Raw genomic sequence first — 20,345 nt, 5'->3', positions numbered from 1 at the left:
GGTGTCCCAGGCTACTTTATATCTAAGTGCTTTTATATTTGAACCATGGAGCCAATGATATACCCGAGAAAAAAACTTTGAATTACTTGTCGGTTTGTGGTCCATTACTCACGTCTTTGTTAAAGTTAAGCTGCTGATTTGAAGGCTTGTCTTCAGATTACTCTCCGCTTCTATTTCACACAGGAGCCGACGAAAGAGAACCTGCGAGCAGCTTACAACCGCGAGAACAGCAATTCTTAGCAGGAGGAAACGCGCCTTATCGCGATACGGTGCCCGAGAGAAAAAGTTCCCAGAAACCCGGGGCAGTCGGTTAGCGTTTCGGTTCCGTTCCCCAGAGGTGCAGGAGTGGTTAGCGGAGCTGTCGGGCCGGCGGCACCCGTCCAACAGAGCCAAGGAAGCCCCAGCGCGTGGAAGGCCGAAGCCCCGAAGTCGGCGCCGCTGACTGCGCGGGGATGCCCTGCCAGGTGAGAGCGGCGCGGAAGGGGGGCCACGTGAGCGGCGAGCGCCCATTGGCCGCCGCTGGCGTGACGTCGTGCGACGTCGCGGCGGAACGGCGGGGGACTGCTCGCCGGCCGACGCGGCCGTGCTCCGTCAGTTTGACGCGAGAGCCTGAGGTGGAGGTGATAGCCCAACGCGTCGGCTTCGCGAACCAAACTGCCCGTCGATGTGAGTGTCAGTGGGCGCAGCGGGCTCCTCGATTCGGCGCTGGGGAGTAGCACGCACAGCATGCGCGGCCAGCCGGATTCTGACACCGCCCTGCCCACTGATCTGCCGACCACGCATCTGCTGGGATGTTTTGCCGCTAACGCCACATGCTTATACACAAGTGAGTTGCAACCCCTTTCTTTTTTTCTCCCCGCATATTTTTTTCTCTTTGCACTTCCAGCTGCTCTTTCGTTATTTCTCCCACCCCGCACGCTCTGTGGAAACTTGTGGCACGTGATATCCGTCCTGCGGGCTAACCGAGACAAAGGGACACCGGCAGCGATGTGTGTGCCTTTGCTTCGGAAGTCTGTGCAGACGACGCCGGGCGCTTGTTCTCCTCAAACCGCGATCGCTTGAAATTGAAAGCGTTACTCTGGCGGAGGAGGGTGGGGAGAGACTACGGAAACGAAGATATCTGTTTACCGCCGAGTGATTGCACCTGCCCCTGACGCATTTTGTTGCGATTGAAACCGCTCGGTGACACGGACGGGACAGTGAACTTTTCTCGCCTCCCCCGGTGCGCGGCTGTCGCGGGTCGACAGAATGATTTGTGCGCCTTTTGCCGCTGCTACCTTTTTTTTTCCTTTCCGTGTTGCCGTTGTCGGTTGCGCTGTAGTGTGCGCGTGTGTATGTGTGTGCGCATGTGTGGTGAAAGAAACTACCACGTGCTTTCCATTGTCAGAATTATTGAAATGTCGGTAATGCTGTTTCCTTTTTTTATGATCTGCGCAGGTTTCTCTCTCGCTCTCACCTGTACTTTTCTTTTGTTCAGTACATTTCAAGACAATGTAGACAGCCGAAAACACTGTTTCGTTGGCATGATTTTTCGCGCTCTGCAGAGGCAGAAAGGTTCCTTGCCATTTTTCTTTTTTTTCTTGCAAGTCCTGAGAAATGCCCTTCTCGCGGTCACCCTCGCTTCTTCTTGCCGCTTTTCCCTTTCCCACGCCGTGTTCTTTCTTCTTTCACCAACCTTATTGATTCGCGCTAATATTGACAAGGGTGTTTGCCGTGCGCGTGGAGCGGCGTGGAATTATTGCTTCCCACCGCGTGTGTGCGTGCGTGCGTGTTCAGGAACGTGCCTCTCTCCATATACGGAACATTGGAGCCCAATGCCGTACGCTGTCACGGCTCGCCGCACAAATCAAACTTGCCTCCCTCGCCTCGCATGCGTACGCCGGCTGCGAGCGGCTTCCGTGCGACAGTCGGGCTAGCTGCCAGATTTCAATTGGAAGATTACGTACAGGCCTCTTCCGCAGCTGCCGCCTGGAATGGGACGGGAGGAGGCAGCTCCAGCCGGTCCCCTGTTGTGGCGAGCTCGCCTCGGCTGTTTGCGCCGTTTCTTGCGCAGAAAGGGCGCCGAGTGCGGAACAACGCGCCGGGCTTTGCTAAGCAGTGCAAGGCGCACACGTCGCAAGAGAGCTAACGAATCTGTGCACGGCACAAAAGGGACTGGCGACCCCATTTTTTTGGGAATAGAAACGCCGGCAGAGTCACAGTGCAGGCTCGGACGTGCTGTAGAGGCAGGGGACTTCGTGAAGTCGGTACACCGTCGTTATGCAGCCTCCTCGAGTGTTCGGGAGAAAAACGTTCCGGGGAATGGCGATCGTCCCCTGCATCGCTGCTGGCGGCTCGAGGCAGAGACCCCGGGGCTCACACCCTGTACTGAGCCAATCTCAAGAGCTGCCACACTTGCTTCTCGGGGTTATCTTCCTCCGAGGCTGCTGCTGCCCTTTCGTCCTGCTCTTTTTCGTTCACTTATCGTGGCTGCAGCCACAAGTATTATCGTTGCGCAATGGCGGCTGCCGTCCCTGTGGACCGCAATTCGGCGTCTATTTACATCGGCGTCGGGAGCAGGTATTTACGGTTTCCGGGCGCTATTCTCGCATTCCGCGCTAATCTTGCGCGTGCGCGATAAGGCGCGACTACAAGGAGGTGGGGATGCAGAGCCCTGCGGCTCTCACGGCTGGGCGTTCCAATCAACACGGTTTCGCAGAACACGCGGAAACAAATCACGACTCGCTGGCGGCGGCTGGCGAGAAATAACTGGGCCCCGCGCGCTGGTCGACTGTTCCGGGCCGTGATGCCATCATTAGCTGCGACGAGAGTTGAGCATAAAAACGAGGCGCGCCTGGCAGCCGGGATGCTGAGCCGAGAAGGCTCAGCAGCTGAGTTATGGACGGCCCCCACAGCAGCTGCTACAGCGGGGAAAAATCCCGACGCATGTATTAGGATGGATGTGACATGCTTGCAGATTGTCTAGCGGACTGCGCGGCCCAAATGCTGCTTGTCACGCCGGATCGGCTGCTTAAACTAATGGGCTGCCCTTCCTGAAACAAATGGGACGAGCACCTTTCCTTCTTTTTTCTTTTCTCCTCTTCCCTGCGCGCCGTTGGGGCCAAACTGCGCGTGGCGCGCCCATTGATGCGCCCACCGGCGGTCCTTCCTCGTAAAACGTCGCGCTATAGGCAAGCCCGGGGCTCCTTTGAGGGCGCGACGCGGCTGTCTGGGTTCTCGCGCACAATAAACAAGGGTGGCCTCAGCGACGGCGGCGCCGCGAGTCCTACGCGCCCCTGGCGGATACATTTCAATCACCGATCCCCCGCTCTTGGGGAGCCCGCGTGCATTGTGCCGACGCACCGGCCGGCCAAGTCCGATAAGCATCGGGCTCGTTCCAACACTATGTCACCCAGTTCGTACCTTATCGTGCGCGCGGAGTCGGCGGCCCACCACGCCGTCTCGGCCTGGTACCTGCCTCGCGGGTTCCTCTCGCGCTGACAGGTAGCGGCATTTTTGCCCGTTTAGTTTGCACCTTTTGCGGCCGCCGCGGTTCTAGAGTTGACGGGCTTCGCCGCCGCGATGGGGAGAACTGCTGTGCGTCAGTCGCCCGTGGCGTTCCCTTCTTTCCGCCTTCGCGGTCCGCCTTGTCATATGCTCGTTCGCTACCTCCGGATGACCTCTTCCAGCCGTGTGCTGGGGAAATCTTTGCGGAGGACGTGCCTCTCTTCCTTAGCACTGTCCTGTGCTGGCAGCAGGCTGTAAATGTCCCTGATATTGGCCACGACAGGTGTCAAGTTGATATGCGCACCAGATGGGTTGTGGGTAGTTGTCGAGACAAAGGGGCCCGTGGCGACAAGATACTGCTCACTATGTCTTGTCGTGAGCGCGGCATTTAGACAGAAAGGTAATTGATAAGAACGAATACACGACCAAACTGCGCAGATTTGTCAACTCGCGTCTTGTTGGCCGGCAGCGGAAGCTGCTTGAAGCCGGTAATGAATGTTCGCTAACTGCGCTAGAAGGCAAACGGCCGAGCTTGTTGCGAACAGAGCGCAATGTAAAGGAGGCGATGTCGACAGCGTCTCGAAACGGAGACTGCTAACTGATTTGATCAGCTCTGCCGAGATCAGAGAGCTGGCTCGCTGATTTGTGCGGTAGAAACATTCGCGCAATATTTCGGCGCAGTTTCTGAACCTTCGTATGCGAAACGCTGCTTTCGCTTTGCAGCTGGGGTAAGAGCGCCCAGAGAGAAGTAAACGTTCCACTGTCATGACCGTTAAAACCTTTCCATCCCCGACAACTTCAAGAAAGCAAGCGGAGTGTGCTGCGATATTTTTGCGTTCATCCCGCGGAAGCCGTTGCGTGGTGCTCGATTCTCGTGCTTAACCTTCCACCACTCCGGGCGGAGCAATGCCGCCACTCATCAAAGACGTAGCACAACTGGGGTGGAGTTTCATTCAGAAGACGATATGCATACTAGTGCTCTGCCATCGCGAAACTCGCACATACAGGCCACCTACAGGACCCCCAACAAGAAAAAGAAATACTGCCTCAGCAACACCCCGGTTAATTCAAGAGATGGCGAGGGAGAACGCCAGCCTCGGCTTTCCGCACTCCGTTCCCGGAGTTTTCCCGCTTGGTTCTGAAGTCTGGCGATGACCGCTGGCGCCGTACGGAAGCTGCTCGGCACACCTGGGCTCCGCTGTTTCTGGGAACCCCTTTGTGGCGCGTAGTAGCTGTTGACCCATGGGGCGTCGCCCGAGCTCGCCTCCGTAACGCGCACAGGCTCGGCCCCGCGGCCTTGGGGCTCAGCACCGTCTCCCGCGAGCTCAGTTTCCCCCATCCGATGCGCCACGACCTGTGGGCGCGCTCTCACGGGCGCTCCAGCTTGGGCAAACAGTCGTGCCTGTTCCCGGCCCGTGCAGGGTTTGCCGGCGGCTCAAGGCCCGCCGTGCTCACCCCGACGACCCTGTGGGAGCCCCACGGCCCGGTTGCGCGCCGTGGTCGGCGACTGGGTCACACTAGGGCCGTCGTGAGGAAGACAGCGTCGTTGCGGCCCACCGCGATTCTCCCCATTTAAAACGAGCTGTCATTCCTTCCTGTCGGATCGGGTTGCTTGGTACGGAGAGAGAGAGAGAGGCTTCGGTAAGGAGCTTGGCAAAATAAAGCCGTTACTAGCCGACAAATTAACCTCAGCCGACCAGTGATTATCAAGGAAGACCTTGTCTGATTGAGAGCCACTGGACAAATTTCGTCAACTTCGTCTCGGCATATTTCTACAGCGTAGAACCTTTTTTCTTAAGCGTTTTTGCGTGCCGAAACCGAGAAGGACGGCTACGATGGACGCAGCAGTCAAGGGTTCCGAACTGATTTCGACTACTTGGTACCTTCTAACATGCACCAAAGTCGCGGCAACTCGTGGTCAGAGTCGACCCCGCGACCCGGTGCTCAGCAGCGGTACGCCATAAGAAGCTAGCCACCGCAATGGGCCGGCGTTTTAATTAGCGAGCGACGCTCGCACAGCGGCCGTGCTCGGCGCGATTTTCGCGAACACCTGCACGCGCGTGAATCGTCGCTCGGGCGCCACCCCGTAAATCGTCGCTCATTGTAGCCGGAAACAACGGCGCGCTTTCCAAACCGAGACGAGCGGCGCGTGCATGCGTGCATTCAGCGCCGCGAATGGGACAGTCCGCAGTAAAAATGCGGGAGACAAGCGGTTGCCAAACGAGAGCCTTTTCTCCGGACTCCCAGAAGAAGAGCGAGGGAGATTTGTGTGGCGGAAACGCCGTCGGCATTCGCTAATGCCCACTGTGTATCAAATGCCCTCTAGACATGGCGAGGAGCGTGCCTCGAGCTGAATGCGATCTCCCGAAACCCGAGGTTTTTTTTCTCTTCTTTTCTAGTGCACTACGCGGAGGTGGAATGGCAGATCGAGTGAAGCGCACGGGTCTCCGCCTTCCCGCGTACTAGAAAGACAGCTGTTTAGAAAGCGGTGTCGTCGTTTCCTGGCCTCTCGCGCGCATTGTGTAAATATCCGCCCTGAATAGGTTAGCGTGTACGCTCTCCGTAACTACAGTCCAGGAAGAGCTGACCGGCCTGCAACTGCAAGGGTTCGCGTCGTCCGCCGCATTGACGTCCTATGCTCTGGAGAGATGGAAAGAGAGGGGAACCAAGCGGCTGTTTATTTGCCTAACATTGAGAAAGAGCCCGGGCAGCGGAAAATGAGAGAAAAAAAAAAGGCGTTGCGTGACGCAGACACGTTTCGCGCGCGCCGCATGTACGTGGCGTGTTGCGGACGCGTTGACTCCGGCTCGAGACCACTTTCACCGCACTTTCTCGGGTTGCGACGCAGCGATGGCACACAGTGGGTGACCCACTTATATAGCCGGGGCAAAAATAAGGCCACTTTGCCTCCCTTTTTATTTTTCGCTCTCTTCTTCCCTGTCGCGTCGCACGTAACTGGTGTCAGGCGCGACGCCTCCTCCGCTAAACTTGTACCCGTCTGCTCCGGGCAACGTGTTTGCTCGTTTAAGGGAATTGGCCTGGGGCGGGTATGGATTGTCCCCCCCCCCCCCCCCCCCTCTGCACGCACACGACGACCCCCTCCTCCTTCGCACTGCAGCCCATGGAAACAGCTCTCTCTCTCTCTCCAAACGGCCGCTCGCGTCACAAAGCCCCGTTGCTGCAGCGACGACCGCGGAAGGAGAGCCTTTGCATAACTGCAACGCGAGAACGGCGACAAGGACCTCGTCCGCGAGTTGCTGCAATTAATCTTCCACGCTACAACGCCTCCGCTATTAAATAACAGCTTCACTAACGTGTGTACAAGCTCTGTTGTCGCGAAGATTGTGACGATGAAAGGGAACCGTTGTCCGTTTTCGCGATGGTTCCAGCCTCGCGGGCTCCAGTTCTTGCGTTCGTTCAGGGCAGAAAGCTGAGATACTGCTCTGAAGACATGCTCGTTGCCAAGGGGTAATGATGCCTGTACTCCTGTGGTAAGCTGTGTGGTCCTTCCATTGGTCTGGAGTTGCGAGATAAAATACTCCCTGACCACTCTTAGGTTCCACAACGTGCCTTTTCGGTAAGTCCCGGGCAGTCGACAGCGGCCGTAGAAAGCATTCGGCCGCGCAGTTTCAATGGTGCGCAAATATCGCCGCGGTGAATTGCAACGCGTCACCCTGCTCCCGCCAGGGCTCATTCGCAGCATTGGGCATAGTGAAGCAGGGCATGCGGCTTCTGCTCAGAGCTTCAATGAAAATCAATCTTTCGAAATGCCAAGTGGCTCATCTCTCTCAGGCAAACTTTCCATCAGTCCCAACAGCACATACAGGACAACATTATGTACAGCCTTTATCAAAAATGTAGAGCCCAGGGAGGGGGGTTGTTGTTGCTGCCTTTGCGCCATGCTGTGCGACATGGCTTAGAAGCAACTCCCCTGGGCTTACTTTTGGCAAAGGCTGCGCGTCTAGTAATTGTCTCGGAGGAGCTCTCGGGCACATTTTTTTTCTTTTACTTTTTTTGGTTCTTTATATATGTTTCACTCATTGTTCTGATCGCAAACTCTGTTTGCTCGTGTAATGTTTACCACGGCCACTCCTTGCATTCAGGAAAAAAAAATGGTTAAAAAGAACTCGTTACCATGACCGTAACTGTAATCCCATAAAGGGTGCAGGCGAGTGCTGCGGCTTTCGGCGTTGCACTCTGATATCATTGCCCGCTACGGACTGCTCACTGCACAGCGATAACTGCGTGATGACGCCTCCTTCTGGTCATTTGTTGCGGCCCAACCGTTGCTTACTTTCCCATGTGGTACACGACTAACGGTCGAATGTTTTTGTTCTCCCAAACACTCCTGGAGCGTTCATGTTGGCAATGCCGACTAGGCGTGCGCGATAGGCCGGAAAAATGTTTTCAGTTTGCGAAAGCGGAAGACCTAAAAAGAAACGGAACGCTCAACATGCGAACGCTTGCAAATTTAAAGCAGATCAGCACCGCGGAAAGCGCTAACCGGTTCACCTGTCGTACATGCTCCACATTTTCTTCGCATCCTCCGTCCGATGATTTCGCAGCGCAGACGAGACGATAGTCGCACTTTGAATATTCTGAGGCCCAGAACCTCCTGAGGCGGCAGTCCCTGGTGCGCGCGGGCCCAGCTGGCCCACGTGCTGGCATGCACATTGACGGGCGCTGCTCTTCACCGGCCTCGGTCGGTGAGCGAGCTCTGCCGCGCTGCTCTCCGCAGTGTCCCGTTCTGAGAAAAATGCCTGTAAACACTCCAGCGTGGCGGGCGCCCCAGCCACCGACCTGCCCGCCTCGCGGCCCGCCGCCGAACTCCGGAGGAGAACAGAAGGGGAAAGAAGAAAAACTGTGGCCGGCCGTTGTTGCTTTCTCTTCGGTTATTTTAATATCTCCCGCTGTGCGCTACCTGGAACACTCCCACCCGCCCGCGCACGGAGCAACAAGTGTGAACCAGGAAAGCCCGAGCCGCTGCCCGCCACCGATGGGGGTGGCGCGGCAACGGAGCGGGCTTCCTGTAACGGAAGGCAGGCTAGGTGCCGCCGCTCTTATTATGAACGATGGCCGCAGTGGCAAACAGGGTGTGGTCCCTCGAATTAAAAGAACCGGCGGGCGGGGAGCCCATATAATGCCTTCGCAGATAACGCGCCGCTAATGCCCATTTATCTTGTCGAAAAGGTTTTGCGGAAGGCGCTTACACGACGGCGCCAGCCAAATGCGAGCTCGATCATAAATGTTTGGCCAAGGCTGCCACCTTTGTTCACCGCGCCCACCTCATGAGTGTCAGTAGCTTATGCCTCCGTACCCCTCCTCGCCCGTGTGTTTGTTTGTTTTTGTTGATGATAACGTGCTGTTTGCCTCCGTGCTGGACTCTTGTAAATCGCTTCCCAAAGACGTGTTATTGCGCGCCCATTGAAATGTTGAAGCGCCCCTCCTCGCCTACGCACGCATAGCATTCCTGCGGTTCATTCATAACGGCTATCAGCGACTGAGGCCTATCCGGAGCGGAAACTCTTTTGTTTTTCTGTCTGGCCGTTCTCGGTATGTCGGTGCGACCTTTGCCTCCCTCTCTGCGATAGACCGGCAATTGCCGATCATCGCGCGCGCCCACTTTCGGCTGAACGCGTACCATTGACGATGACAGCTGCAACTAGGCCCGATAAGCTCATCAAAAGACAAGCCGTTCATGCATGGCCGACAGCGCACGGACGCCGGAGATAACCTGCGGTCATGGTTCCGCTCGGGATCGTCGCTGCCTCTGGATTCAAAATCCGTCACCGCCTCGCCCCGTGATGCGAGCACGCGCTTTTCGTGCCACGGGGTTGCGCGAAGTACGTGGAGACTTCCAGTCCATTCACGAGCGTTTATTACGCAGAGATTGTGCTATTCTCTGCCTCGGATCACTCACGAGTAGTGAAATGTGGCTTCCGCGACCCGCCCCCCTTTCGATTCTTCGTGTCAGGATATACGTGTCTTTTAGGACTATCGTGGCCGCTCCGCGCAGGTATCGAGGACGTCTCAAACAAAACAGTAACTAGAAATGGAGCGTTCGCCATTCACAAACAGCGCCGGAGACAATGGGCGAGCGTCGTCCATCTGGCGGTGGTGGTGTTTTCATTGAGGAGCGCGGCCTCGGCGGCTATCTGTGGTGCTGTGCGCAGGATGCCGCAGCATTATGCGCAAAGGGTTGACAGCGCCGATAAGCGCCGGGCGCGCGCTCGGAATGCTGGTCTGGCCGCTGTCTGGCCGCGGCGCGGTGAGGTTGCCCGCCGCCAGCCCAGATGGGGCCGCCGCTGGCCCTGTGCCGCCGAAGGTGGGAGACGCGGCCGGGCGGGATATCCGCTTTCGGCGCGTAACGAGATCCCTCGAGTCTCTCCCGACGAACCTTAGTGCCGAAAAGAGAGACAAAAGCGGGTGGATGCTCGGCCGCTTGATGAGGCGCCGTGCCGATTGCGCCAGCGGGGGAGGGGGCGTAACGCGTGCTCTCCGGGGCTCGAATGGAATGTAGCGGAAGAAGGGGGCCGCCGTATTCCTCAGCGCCGGCATCCCGCGAGGGGCTTCGCTTTTCCCGGCCACCGGCGCATGCGTCCACCGCGGCGAAAGGGCAACGCTCTTCGCTGCCGCGCCGGCAGCAGCCGTCGCGGCTCGCGTTGCCCGTCGTCGTCTCAGCCCGCGGCGCTGTCACTTGCCACCGCCGGTGTGTTGTTGCCGCGCCCGCTGGAAAAGCCCCGGCTGCAGCAGCTTGCGTGGCCGCCAGGCGTGTCACCATACACGGGCACGTATACGTCGCCTCGGTCATCGAAGCGATCGGCGCACCTGGCCGCCTCGTACGCGCCGTAATAGCCTGTCGCCACGACGGGTGCAGCGCCATCGGCTTCCAATTTCGGCGCGCCGCTTTTGGTGTCAAAGTAGGTGTACGGCCATGACGTCAGAGTCCCGCGATACCACGCGAGAGAAATTTGATTCCAAGAGCAGAGTTTGAAAGAGCAGTTTAAAACCGTTTTAAACTTACACCCCATTGTGTAATTTGATTTGATCGTCGTGTCCTACGGCGTTGAAAATACAGTACAAACACGCGAAAACCGAATGGCGCACGAAGAGCGCGCGCTAGTATGGTTCAATCTTCCAGCTGGTTGCGTCATCAGTCGGTAGCTTCGAAACGGGACCTTGGTATGCCTGAATTTCGCGCAGCCTTTCATCGTTGCTTTTAAAAGCACGTGTCACCGACGCTACTGGTCAGCTTATCTTACGTCTTGACTGTACTTTCCTTCTTTCCTTTCGTTTTATTCCTTAACATGTGACTTGGGAGGAATGTTAACTTCCATCACTTCATTTATTTAATGCAAAAATGCACTCCTCGCCTCCGCCTCGCGCTTTCCGCGTTCGTGTCTCGCACCGCAAATCGCCCGGCAGCGTTGATGCTACACGAATCACCACTGGTTCGTTGCTGCACGGATCCCATGCCATCTGTCGGACAGAGCCAAAACTTCGCGTTCAGCATTCTCAGCCTGCGCGACAGATATAACTATGAAAGCCACAAGACATGTGATTGATTGTCTGATATACTTGAGCGAGACAACGCTCAGTTGCCTCGAAACACAAGACAAAGCCACAAACAGACATTGACATGTTACAAGAAGAGCAGAGATACTAGAAGGCTCTGTGCTCCGAACGCCTTTAAGACGCTCTGTGCGCGCCTCTGAAGGGGTTATAAGTAAACATTGGGCGGAACGCGCGTCCGTAAGAGGCCGTCAAATGCCCCGAAACGCCTCTCGGACGCTCCGTGGGCGACTGACGTCTAGTGGTATAAGTAGCTCTAAGGGAACTTGCGATATCAGTACGTCTACAGCGGGTGGACGCCTGGGCCACTTCTTGATGGAAAGGATAAAAGGGGCAGGGATTAAAAAAAATGGCAACGTTTACTCTTGCTCTCGCCGAGTTTAACAACTTACGCAGCGCCGTTTAAGTGCACGCAGTTGTTCCTTATTATTATAGTATACTACTATTCTATTATTCTAAATCTACTCCACCTTGGGGGATTCCCTTAAACATTTGACCAACACTGTTCCCACTTCGAGTTATTGATCAATTCGCTCTCGCCCTGCCATAAGCTTGCCGTCCCGGTTAGCTGAGTTGGTAGAGCGACTGCCCCGGTGAAGCGGTGGTCCCGGGTTCGAACCACTGGCCAGGACGAAGTGGCTGTGGGAGCTGTACAGGTCTCCTTCGTAGCCGTATGGCTGCGCTTGGGTAGATGCAAATGAGTAAATACTCCGTTATTATTCCATTTCAAATATTCTTTATCTGCGTTCGTCGAGAATCTTCCGTAAGCTACCTCCACAGTGCGCATAAGTAGGCTTCAGCGCTGCGAATACCTGCTGTTCTTTTTTTCTCTTCCAGTTTCGCACGTTTAACCAACGTTTTAACATCCTCGTCACGTATACATCGCTTTTCTTCTTTCACTTGCGGTCCGCGAGGAGGTACCCATTTGGCCAAGTAGACGCGACGACCGATCGCCAGTGGTTCAAATCCCCTCCTCGTTGACCCGCATACCTGGGGCTTTTGGGGAAACGAAGCGTGGCTCTCTCGGGCGCGTCTCGAATGATGACTCGCGAAATCGGAGCACATCCCTCGTCACTCGGGCCATTGTTTATGGCGCATCCCTTCCCGCGGGCACGTGGCATGCAGCATTCGATCTGGAGGGACGGCCGCGGCGCCCGGGCCCCGATGACTGTAATTAGGCGCAACGCACAAAGGCACGTGCGCGCTCCTCCGCCCGACCACGTGTTGCGGGAAGGAAAAAGGGCGCGCGCGGCGGCGGCGGCGGCACGAGCGGGGGAGGACGTCCGCGCGGGAAGGCGTGGCCGCCGGCCGAGGGCGCTTCGCTCGGACGGCGCTCCCGCGCGCCTCCTCGAGTAATGGGTGCCCGATGCGACGTCACGTCTGGGGGACGCCTACAGGCGCATGATTCAAAGCGAGCCATCCAGGAATTCCCGTTCTCGTTCATTTATTTGCTGTTACGCCTACTTCGCCCGCCTGGCTCGTGTCCACCAGTTCGAGGTTGCCCTCGCGCGCTTTGTTTCGGGCCCACAGTAAACTCGCAAACAAAAAAAAATTGTTTTTTTTTTCTCCCCAAGTTTCGGTGCGCTTCTCTCACCGTCGGCTGTGACCTCCCTGAAACGTTATTGCACAGCGTTGGCACGTCGCCTGTTTATTAGAGGGCCCGTCGGCCTTTACAGAGCCTCCGAGATTGTTTTGTGTTTGTTCGTACGGCCTAGCTCCGCGCGTTGCTGATTCAACTTTCGAGCTGCTCTTCCCTCCAGTTTCCAACAGAAAGGAAATGCCGCAGGTCATGGGCGCATCGGCGCCCCCCTTTCCACTGCTCACTTTCGTCCGAGGATCGGTGGCCTCAGCGGCTGAAGGTGGTGTCTCGGCGTCAGTGCGCCTCTTCCCGGAGGCTTTCGGGCAGCGCAAGCCGCGCGTGGAGGGAGACCGCGGAAGGGAGGGGGGGCGGGGGGGGGGGGGGGGGGGTCACTGCTCTCTGGCGTACACCTTGCGCCGCTCCGGGTTCTCTGAAGCGTGCATGCGAAGAGTCGTTAATAAGGCACAAGCCAGGGCCCTAATCCGGACTCAAATGGCCGCCACTCCCGGCGGGGAGAGGAGGCCAACCCCTCTGCGATCCGCTTATTCACCGCGAGCGGGGGCCCTTTATTGCCCTAAATGCACTTCCGAGTGCCTTTGAGCCCATGGTCTGTCCCGGCGAAGAAATAGAATCATTAGTGGACATGTCTCCCGCTGCGCCCGCTCCCCGCCGTCCCCTTTTCTGCTCCCGCGGCGAGGTGGTCCCCCTCCGCCCCGGCCGGTCCTACAAAAACCCACTCTACACGGCCGACACTGCCGCTACAAAGTGCGCCCGTCTTGCGGTGATCCTTTAATTTTGTTCGGCCTGACCGCTTGCCTTTCTCCCCGCCGTGAAAGAGTGCTCCTCCCTACCGGGGGTTCTTGTCCGGAGGGGCGAAGAACATGCGCGCCGGGAATTTCCCATGGCGCATGCCTTCGCCCTAATCCGCGCTTTCCCAGGCCGCCGGTGAGGGAAGGTGACAATGCCCCTCCCCCCGTCAGGGTTGCTCGGCCGAAAAAGGCGCGCTTGTCCGCGGTTGTGCAAGTCTCGAGATGGGAGCTGTTAATTCCGCCTCTGGTCGCGTGCTGCTCCAGTTAGACCGGTAATGGAAGGAATCGAGAATGTAGGCACTAATTTGCGTTTGTGCTTGCAGAACCGTTAGAAACTTATGGAAAGGGGCAGTTTCAATCTTAAGCGAGGAAAAAAAATTAAAAGAAACAGTCATTAGCTCGCGTTCTTCATAATTTTTTTTTCGCCGTAATTTGTCGCGTAGTTTTCTTTTTTCGCAACCGAAAAGCACATTACTCCGTGAGGGCAGCGGCAACCCAGTAGGTTGCGTGAGTTCACCATTGCGTTCCTGCCTTGCCACGATGGCTGGAGATTATGGACAGGTCCTGTAAACAATAGTAAAATGAGCGTGCAAAAAAGCGATGCCTATGATTTCCGCCAAGTTTCCAAGTGCACGCTAAACTTGGCGGCAGTATATGGAACCGTTGCAACGCTCAGCAAAGTGCAGCTGGCTGCTTCAACGTTTATCTAATCGAAACTCGTATCGGGGCCCGGTTGTTTTCAATTATCGCAGCTGCAAAAGCGCGAATCCGCTAGGAGGAAGGTGGACGTTACGCGGTATTCTTGCCTCCGTCGTTCACGAAAGCGCTGTCTACATTGTAAGCAAATGTGTCGCGTGGCATTCAGGAGGCGGCGGCGGCCATTGGCGTCAGTGTTTGCGTATTTATAACCTAGCCGTATGCTATGACAGGTCCCAGTAACGACCATGTCAACTGGAACAACGTCGCAAAGTGGAGTGACGTACGTGCTGATGACGACAGCAAACGATTGGGCGGAAACCTTTGCTGTTGCGTGATTTATTGGCCAATGTTCCCATTGTCCGAGCCGTTATTCCAACCACTGGTGCACGGCGTTCGAGCGTCGATTCGCGACAGGGGGCGCGGGGCATATCGCCGACACAGTCGCGAGCAACTTGTTCGGGCTCTTCGCAGACAGAAAACACTGATTCCAGTAAGGCCCGGGGGTCGCTGCCACAAACCGTAACGACGGATTACACGACCAAGGCAGAACCTTGGAGACCCGATAGACGTCTACTCTGACGTGGGGAAGAGGGTAGGAATGCTGCTTGGAGCCCGGACGAGCGACGCTGCGGCTAAGTTGTTGCGAGAGACGGACGCGAGTGCAGAGTCAACAGAGGAGCGCTATTGTTTGTTCGCGTGCGTTTCCTGACAATGCCGATGGCTTGTTCGCCGGTCGTGTCAGTCGTTTCAATTAACACCGTGCCGCAGGCTTGAGGCGGGCATAGAACAGACCGACCCTGCGTCTGAGAACTTCGCTTCTGGGCTGACCATACGTCGGCACGGACCTCGGAGGAGAGCCCCTGGCCTTGTTCCGCGGTCTGCCTGCGGGAGTCTCCGAAGGTACTACTCCCGAAGTGACCTCCGGAGGGAGTCCCACGAAGACCCCGCTCAAACAAGCCGGCAACCGAAGCGTTTGCCGTTGGCTGCACGGGAACGTGGCACAAGGGCGGGTGGGCTCTCGACCTGCTCCTGGAATGCTTCCGCAGAAAGCGCCCCTCTCCTCCCCGCGGGCCCCCGGGCGCGCGCGCTACACTAAGCCCCCTTTCCCCCCTTCCAAACCCCCCTCCCGTGCGAAGCCTGTGTCGCCGCCTTTCTTTGCGCCGCCGCGCTCCTCGTCTACTACCTGGCCTCCGGGGTTGTCCATTCATTACGGCCGCGGTCCTGCCGCCGCAGCTGCCACCTCTCGGGCGTCGTCGCCGTTCCTGGAAAGTCGCGGAGTCATGCACGCGCCCGCCGTTGTCACCAGTTGTCGACAGTACGCCTCAGCGCCGTCAGGCCGCCTTGTTAGGCGGCCGAAACAAAAACAACTCCCGCATTGGCGCTATGGAACGACGCTGTGCAGCTGCAAACTTGGAACTACTGCTGCTTTGAGATTAGCTCGAGGTGAATCAAGGAGCGGCTGTTTTCCGATTCGTGTTGTCACTTCATTTCTTTTTAGTACCTTCGCTCAGCGTGGTTATCAGCCGACTGTTTAGTTGTCTTCGCGAACTGCTCCAGCATCACGTGTGCATGCCTCGTGTGATCAGTCCACCTCCTCCAGGGCTCCTTCTCATCTTTCTCGCGTAGCATTTCAGTGGTTGGGGTGCTCGGCTGCTGAGCCGGAGTACCCGGGTAAAAACCCTTCACTACGGCACCCCTTCTTTTCATTCCCACCTTCGTCCCTCCCCTCACGGCGCGGTTGAAGTGTACACCGAGAAGTGAGACAGTTACTGCGCCAATTTCTTTCCTCAAAGACAACTAAATTTAGCATTGCGTATTCCTAGTGCCTCAACCGTTGGTTTCCTTTCTTCTTTTCCTTCAACGATACGGCCGCAGTCTTTTCCTAAGCAGATAGCGTCATGAAAGTTGAATTGTCTTAACTTATCTCGCGATCGAGTGATAACACGTCTTTTTTTATTGCCAAAGATGGCTTCAGATCGCCCTGAAAACATCCTTCGTTCATTTTCTCTTCTCATGGTTTCTGCATCACGGGTATCTGCTCTGTTGAGCGCGCACGTCGGGTTACCGGTCGTGAGGTGTCCATTATCCTATTGTCCATCCGCGCCCGTGGGTACTTCAGACTTGCGCAGTGATGGATGACGCCAGGAAACATTAGCAGCGCTATCAACAGCTAGCCATTCAAAAGCATCGCGCGACTGCGGCGCTGCTGAAATGCCAGCCACTGGCCTCTCGGGACAGCCCTCCGTTTTAGAGCATGCACTCTTTTGTCCGCCTTACCATTGACAGTTCGTTTTTAAGTTCGCCGACGACAAACAGTGCTTTCGCTTGTCCTTGTTGGCCAAGATCCACCTCCGTCTAGCAGCGACTTCCAGCTTGGTGGTACCCTACGAAGATCGCGCACGCTCGTCCGATGATCAGGATTAATTATTCGTTTTTCTCTTTTGTCGGCCGAATAATGTGGTATTCGGGAAAAGTCCGATACTGTGGGAAAATGAACGACGCATGTTTGTGGAGGGACCAGTTACCACCTCACTCCGCGTTGCTGAACGTCACATCCCAAAGGCAAAGCTAGCACATGTAGCGGCGCTGCACCGTCTCGGGTGCCTCTGAAAGCAGCGCCAGCGGCTAGAAGCTGTTGCTGGCAGACGCCTGACTGACTGCCAGTTTCCATCTCGGGATGGCCCGTTGGGGCTTCTGGTTTCGCAACTGCCGTCGTGTATATGGAGCGGCGAAAGCTCACGCGGTCCGAGCTTGTAAATCGGACACGCTGATTCCGCTCTCAACACTGTCATCCTTAGCTCCACGACGCTGACACGCCAGAAAGAATCGCGGCTCTCGCAAGGCAGGACCTGATGTGGTACCTCACGCACTACGTTGCGCAGAAATGTGTTCGGCCCCCGTGCAGGAAGCGCTGCCGTGCCCCATTCATGGTTCCCAGGTGTGAAAATGTACCCTGGACTTCTTGGAAGCCAGCTTCAATTCTCACCTTTCCGCTCCTGTTTTCGCGCGGTGTCATTTTCTGCTCCCCGTGCCCGCAAATGAGTAGGCGCGTATAATACTGCGGATCAGTTCAGCCACCTCTACTTAGAGTTCCCCGTAAACGGCTCCCTGGTCGCCGATAAGCGCCGCCGGGCAGCACAATTACTGATACGGCCATTTGTCTACGGGCCGAGGTGTTTTCCCTCTGCGGCATTGGCGCCTTCGCTCGAAGCCGCTCTCGGGCCCACCTCTCCGCGCACGCTCCAGTGGTCCACACGCTCGCTCGGCCGGAGGCAAGTAACGCGATAGCGCCTCTTCCATTTACTTGCTCCTCTCTCTCAAAATTGTCTACCAGCTTTAATAGGGCATGACGCCGCGGCGATAATTTTGCTGTCGTCACACACTTGGGGCCTGCAGCCCGAGGGCGGGAAACTCTGCACCTGCCGTAATATCGCTGCATGCGCACCTCTGTGATCTATATACACTGGCAATGAAAACATGAACACGGCCGTCACGACTGAGGAAGGAATGTGTTCACCGGCAAGGGGGACTGCTGCACGTGTTCGCTATACGATCGGTGCTCTCGAAGCGCAACGACCGCTTCTCCCTGCTTGCGTGACCCGATCGCTATGGCAGCTAACACGTTTCCGCAACAAACGTGAGACCTTCACCCTGTAATTGAACCCCGGCATTTCTGTATTGTCTTCAGGCGCACCGAAGGCGTGGGGTACTCGTTGTAGCTTGTTGCAATGCAACCACGAGTTGGGCTATAAGTTGCTACGCATACGCCCGTCCCGAAAGCGGTCGTACGCAACGTGAACGCCTGTATACCTTTCCAATGGGTGCTCCTTGGGCGTCGAGCACTGCAGAAGTGGCACGAGCTCTCTGCACCTGCTCGCATCAGTTTGAGGGACAGGTGCTTAGACGTCTGCGTGGAAAAAGCAAAATCTCACTTTGCACAGTTTTATTCTCATCTCGCAACTTTATACGTTAAATTTCACTGGGACAAACGAGTGCGAGACTGTCAACGTGGGCCGTTGGCACGATCAGCGTAAGAACTAATCGGTCAAGAAACGAATAAATCAAGTTTATTTCCTGTTGTGTTGGATGATAGTCGGAAATGACGCTGTATATATCCTTAAATTATAGATTAAGAACAATTAACCTGCATTAAATCAGAGCCGCCTACTCTACAGTCCACAATTTGCTTCGTTTTTTTTTTATATTTTTGCGCGCATTTTTCGAACTCAGCTCTCTCCAAATTAATGCTGCGTCAAACTCTGTCTAGATAATTACCCCCCCCCCCCCCTTTTTTTTCACTTGTTTCGGTGCCATATACAGACCCTTAAGACAAAAGCGTGTCGTAGGTCGGCAGTGTTCTAGGAGTCATTTGTTGTTTTAATTTTTTTATATAATGTAACCTTTCGCTATAACAATCAATATATCCGCAGATCACCAGACGGCAGTCTTGAATTTTTTTGCTATTGACGTTTTTCCTGTCATCAAAATCGTTCCTCATTGGTTTTCTATGGCAGTCTTAACTGTTTGATGCGATTGATGAAAACACTGTAAAACAAAGTTTTTGTTGTGTATCAGAAGAATGGACCATTAACTTCAATATCTATATAACAGTATCATACAGTTTTTCCATTTTTAAAATTTTCATCCCACAATGCTGGACATGGGCCGTTCTTTTATGAGAAAACGAATAATAAAGTACTATAAAAGCTCCCTTTCAGTTCATATTTGCGAACGTTCGTACGTGTAACTTGGCTTCCTTTCGTCAATGACGGGCAGCATTTTAAGCAAGTATAAGTCACCTGGCGTCCTCTCAAGAGGTGTGACGTTCCGAAGTCTTTGTGGCCACGGTCGTGTCGAGACATATGCCGAGAGTAGGAAGTGTGCTTCCTTTCAGCTCTGCGGTTTATTATTATTACGATTATTTTTATTACACCACAGCCTATGGACATTTCGCTTACACCCCTGGACAGGGCCGGCATTTCTTTGCTTTTCTTCTCGGTTTCCGTTTTCCTTGTCGGTTGCGCGTCGTCGATGCAGGTGGCGCTTCCTTCGTTCCGCTGTTTACGGCCCTCTTGCCCCTTTTCTGCGATGTCACCTCAGGATAAGAATGGCCCAAGAGTGGCCAGCTTCGAGGAAAGCCGAAAAGGTGCTATCACCGTGAGCCGATGACCACACACGCCGTCAGGGGCTCCACTACTTCTCGGATGGCTCATTAAAGGAGACTCTTCGTTGAGCGGAGCCGTCGGGGCGCCAGGTTTATATTCTTCCGCCACTTCCAGGATACTCGGCTACCGTTTTGCCACGCGGGACCTCGTGCCGGTTTTTATTTTCTCTCACCGGTGCCCTCTGCGTACACCTGCGGCGCGGCCCCTTCGATCTTTTAACTGCCCCGTCGCACTCAAAGCGCGCGCTATCTGCCCCCGTGACCGGACCATCTCAATAAAGCGCGGCTTCCCCGCGGCGCTCGTTACACCCGGGAGGCCTTGGCTCAAGCGCCGGCCGTTTGGGGACGCCCGCGAAAGCCTTCTTCCCCCGGCATTTCCCCCGCCGCGCAAAGTGGTCGCCGCGTTGGCACGCTCGCGTCCGAGGGCGTCAAACAGGTTCATCTGCGCGGGAACCTTTAGCGGGACTGTCTCGGAGGTGACTTGTCTCTCGCGCGGGCCGTCGTCGTCCCAAAGAGCGCTTCCCTCGCGCAGTGACCGTTCAGCGCTTGTCGGAGCGTGCTTCTGACAGCGGGCCACCCCCGGCACAGCGCGGCAGAGACGCCGGAGTCTGCCGCAGCGAAGGTGGGCGGCGAAGACGAGCGTGGGAGGAGGGGCGGCAAGAAGTCGCCCCGAGGACAGCGGGCAAGGGCGCATTGTCGCAGCCGAAGAAAAGCCCGCTTCTCCCGAAGGGGGGGCGACAGCCGAGTGTTTGCCAGAATAGGAACAATGTCGGCGACTGGTGCGCCTCTGCAGCGCCGCCCGTGTAACGAGGCGCGGCAGACGAGGGACCCCGGCTCAGGAACCTGCCTCGAGCCGGCATGCCTATAAATTCCTGCGGCGGACACTTCAAGGACAGGTGCGGGAGAGGCCGGGGCGAGGGCGCACTACGGGCCAATAAAGATGTCTTGGGCCTCCTTTTTGCCGTCTTTATGCCCCAGCAGAGAATGCCGGGCCGAGAACCTCGAGGAACCGCGCGCGGCGTGAAACGAGTTTCTT

At 56.1% G+C, this 20,345-nt stretch overlaps 1 protein-coding gene across 1 annotated transcript in view; it reads left to right on the top strand.

Annotated features, from left to right (window-relative positions):
• Positions 1 to 571: 571 nt before the first annotated feature.
• The window catches only part of LOC149350553 (fibroblast growth factor 17-like), a 79,146-nt gene continuing 59,372 nt past the window's right edge, over positions 572 to 20,345 (top strand). Inside the window, exon 1 of the mRNA XM_089579609.1 lies at positions 572 to 826. Coding sequence (XP_089435735.1) covers positions 813 to 826 — 14 coding nt within the window. The 5' untranslated portion in view covers positions 572 to 812. The remainder of the gene's footprint in view (positions 827 to 20,345) is intronic.

The sequence above is a fragment of the Amblyomma mixtum genome, chromosome 3, assembly GCF_055824585.1.
Source record: "Amblyomma mixtum isolate Tamu chromosome 3, ASM5582458v1, whole genome shotgun sequence".
Classification (NCBI taxonomy): Eukaryota; Metazoa; Arthropoda; class Arachnida; order Ixodida; family Ixodidae; genus Amblyomma; species Amblyomma mixtum.
The sequence above is the reverse complement of the archived record's forward strand: the minus strand, read 5'-3'. Positions and strand labels throughout refer to the sequence as shown.